Source organism: Eurypyga helias, unplaced genomic scaffold, assembly GCF_000690775.1.
Source record: "Eurypyga helias isolate BGI_N326 unplaced genomic scaffold, ASM69077v1 scaffold13840, whole genome shotgun sequence".
Taxonomy (NCBI): Eukaryota; Metazoa; Chordata; class Aves; order Eurypygiformes; family Eurypygidae; genus Eurypyga; species Eurypyga helias.
The window spans coordinates 49,556-52,809 of record NW_010226368.1 but is presented as its reverse complement, the minus strand read 5'-3'; the positions used below and the strand labels follow the sequence as shown (position 1 = coordinate 52,809).

Sequence of the window (3,254 nt, the reverse complement as noted above, 5' to 3'; positions counted from 1 at the left end):
TCAGCAGGGCTCGGCGTCTGGCTCTTTTTCAGAGGTGGCAACGGTTTCTCATCCAGTGAGATTTCTATCACTGCCCCGGACCGCTTGCGGGGTTCGGGGGTCTCCTCCGACCACCTCCCCACCCTGCGCACCCCTTTGGCCACTTTGGGTGCGTTCCTGCAGGGGTTGTGGTCGTAGATGACCAGCTTCAGGCCGGGGAGGTGAGCCAGGCTGGGGAAGAACCGGATGGAGTTGCGGTCGACGTCGATCACCTCCAGAAAAGGCATGTCCAGGAGCACGGAGGGGAACTCGGAGAGCAGGTTGCCCGATAGCCAGATGGTGCGCAGCTCCTGCAGGCACCGCAGCTGGGCGGGGAGTGTGCGCAGCGCGTTGGAGCCGGCATGCAGGGTCTTGAGCAGGCTGAGCTCGCACACCACCTCGGGCAGGCACTGCAGGCAGTTGGACTCGATCCAGAGGGTCTTGAGGTTCTGGAGGAGCCGGAGCTCGAGGGGCAGGCTGCAGAGCTTGTTGTTGCCCACGTAGAGGATGCACAGCTGCTTCAGCGTACACACGACCAGCGGCAGCGCTTTGAAGTTGTTGAAGTCCAGCGCCAGGATCTGCAGGTTCTGCAGCTGCTCCAGCTCGGGGGGCAGATGGTTCAGGTTGTTGTCGCTCAGGTACAGCTTGACCAGTTCCCGAAAAGAGCAGATGTGCAGAGGCAGCCGCCTCAGCTGGTGGCCGCTCAGGTCCACCATTTTATCCACTGGCATCTCTTCCAGGTCTTCCAGGAGGTACTTCTGGCACTCGTCGGAGGGCACAAAAGCCACTATGGCTTTCAGGCTGTTGCCCATCCCGCAACGTACGTACTTCGTTCAGGGACTGCCTGGACTCCCAACGGACAGGGACCCGCCGTGGTCTTCGCCTGCTGCGCACTGTGCTTGCCGGTAACCCCGTCCTCCCAATATAAGGCTCTGCTTATGCGGCACCAGCCGTTAATCTCGAGGGCTCTGAAACGTTTCTGATAACCGAATGAGTGTTTGGTGACGGGGATTACAAACAGGATGACTTTGAGCACAGGTCTGCCTCTCTCGCCCACATTCCCCCTCCTCCTGCCCCCCCCGCCAAAACATTCCTTCTTGCCTCTTCCTGCACGCTGTAAATGCTCTGGGATTTTGCCCTACGCCGTCGCTCACCTCTCACTCCGGCTGCGCTGGCTGTGCAGCCGGTGCTGGCTGTGGGCGTTGGCGGGGGAAAGTAAACGCCCCAGAAAACCCCGATTTTAGGCTGAGAGGTTTAGCTTTCACGGCACTTCCATCGAAATGTCGGACGTAGTCGAGTTGTTGTTTAACACACCTGTCGACTGGCTTTCCAGATGAGTGGCACTTTTAGGGATTTACGTTGGAAGGTGCCAAATACATCATTTCAGAGTGTAACATGCCACCCAGTACTTATCTTAAACCTTTAACACAAATGCCTGGCAAACCGCTATCTTGAGCTGTTCCACTGTTTATGTTCCTAATTTAACAGTGTTTACTACAGCCTCTGGCACCCTTGACTCTGTCAGGCCTTTTTCATTACATTAGGTTTCGCTTCTTGTCTGAATCCCCCATTAACATGCTCACTATCACACCCTGCCAAGGCTGTTCTCTGGCCGCCTTCTGACCGTGCTACTGCAGTTCCCGTGTCCGTGCCAAAACCTGGCAAGAAACTGCCATGGATTTAATTCCATCAAGATTCTCACTTGTTATGAGTGAGATAAATACAGTGTTGGAAGTTAGGACTGCTTAGATGTGACAGTGTTCCTCTCCTTCTCTCAGCGAGACCATGTGGGTCAGGAGCACCTCTGATTTCCAGGCGGAACATTCCCATGGGTAGGCACCTCTGTATCCTTCGACTTCTTGAGCTGCTGCCGTTTTAAGCCTTCCTGGGGATTGTCCCACCTGTGTACTGGCCATGGCTCCACCATGATCTTTTGGTTTGAAAGGTTTCCCCTGCAGTAGGGGAGGTTTAGATTGACTATTAGGAGAAATCTCCTCACCGGAAGGGTTGTCATTGGGACGGGCTGCCCAGGGAAGTGGTTGAGTCACCGTCCCTGGGGGTGTTTCAGAGACATTCAGCTGTGGTGCTCAGGGACACGGTTGAGTGGTGGACTTGGCAGTGCTGGGTTGATGGTTCGACTCGATCATCCTAAAGGTCTTTTCCAACCTAAATGATTCTATGATTCTGCGAAAGCTGGCAGGGTGTTTTAAGGTGGAATAGCCTTTCTGGCAGCTGGCTGTCTGCTTTGCTATCTACAGCTCATTGCTGTCATCTTCTGTGCTTACTGTAATTTAGGGAGGATACTTTCCTCTAACAATCCGCGGTTGGTTTCTGGGCATTAGGTGCCACACAGCAAAAATACGTGATTGCTGGGAGCCGTATGTTCTTGGAAAAACAAAAGGCAGAGCAAACAAAGGTTGAGAAAAAGGCAATATCAAACAGTTCAGGTGGCCTCTGGATCTCCAGTCAGATCTGGTAATAGAGAGCTCTCTGCTGTCACTTGCTTTCAAACGTAAAGCGGCTCTTAGCTGTCAGTCCAGTGTAGGCTGTAGGGTGTTCTCCCTGCAAGGTGAGCGGCTGTGCCAGTGGCGGTGTGGAGGATGTAAAGAGGCTTTCCTGCGGGAGGAGAACTATGGAGAGGGCATCTGCGGACTGATCCTGTAGCAGCAGGGCGAACAGGGAGTGCTGTGACCCGCGCGCCATAGAATGGGTTTTGGATGGAGAAGCTGCGCAGAGTATCAGTCCTGGGGAACAGCGATCCGTCGCGGTCTCTGTGGCTGTGCTGTGGAAGAGAGGCGCCGCAAACGCGCTCCTCTGACAGCGGGTGGGACGTGCTGGGCGGAGTGTCCCAGGAGCAGGAGCCGGTTCGCGCTGAGTGAGTACCTTGGAGGAGCCACTGCTCTAACACTACGTGCCCTGGCAGAGGAACATGGTGGGGAACGTGTCATTCCTGGATTCCGCAGGGCATCCTTTACCAAGCAGTTACCTCGGAATGTGATCTGACTTTTAAGAAAACACTCCCATGGCCCCCAACAGGATTTTGTATTTGTTTCCATTTGTAAGCAGCTTCTCAAGGCAAGGCTGCCTGCCCCGGGATGGCTCTGTAGGTGTGGAAAACCAATTGTATTTGGCATAAATAATAATGAATTGACATCCATGGCATTTTACGTGTCCCTTACGCAAATCACAGAATGGTTTGGGTTGGAAGGGACCTTAAAGATCATCTAGTTCCAACC

The 3,254-nt window shown here is 54.1% G+C and overlaps 1 protein-coding gene across 1 annotated transcript; it reads right to left on the bottom strand.

Moving 5' to 3' along the window:
* On the bottom strand, window positions 1-830 carry LOC104510597 (leucine-rich repeat-containing protein 10-like). Its single transcript, XM_010152898.1, is given in 2 exon segments — window positions 1-32; window positions 35-830. Coding segments are annotated over 2 exon segments (828 nt in total).
* Between the last annotated feature and the right edge of the window lie 2,424 nt (window positions 831-3,254).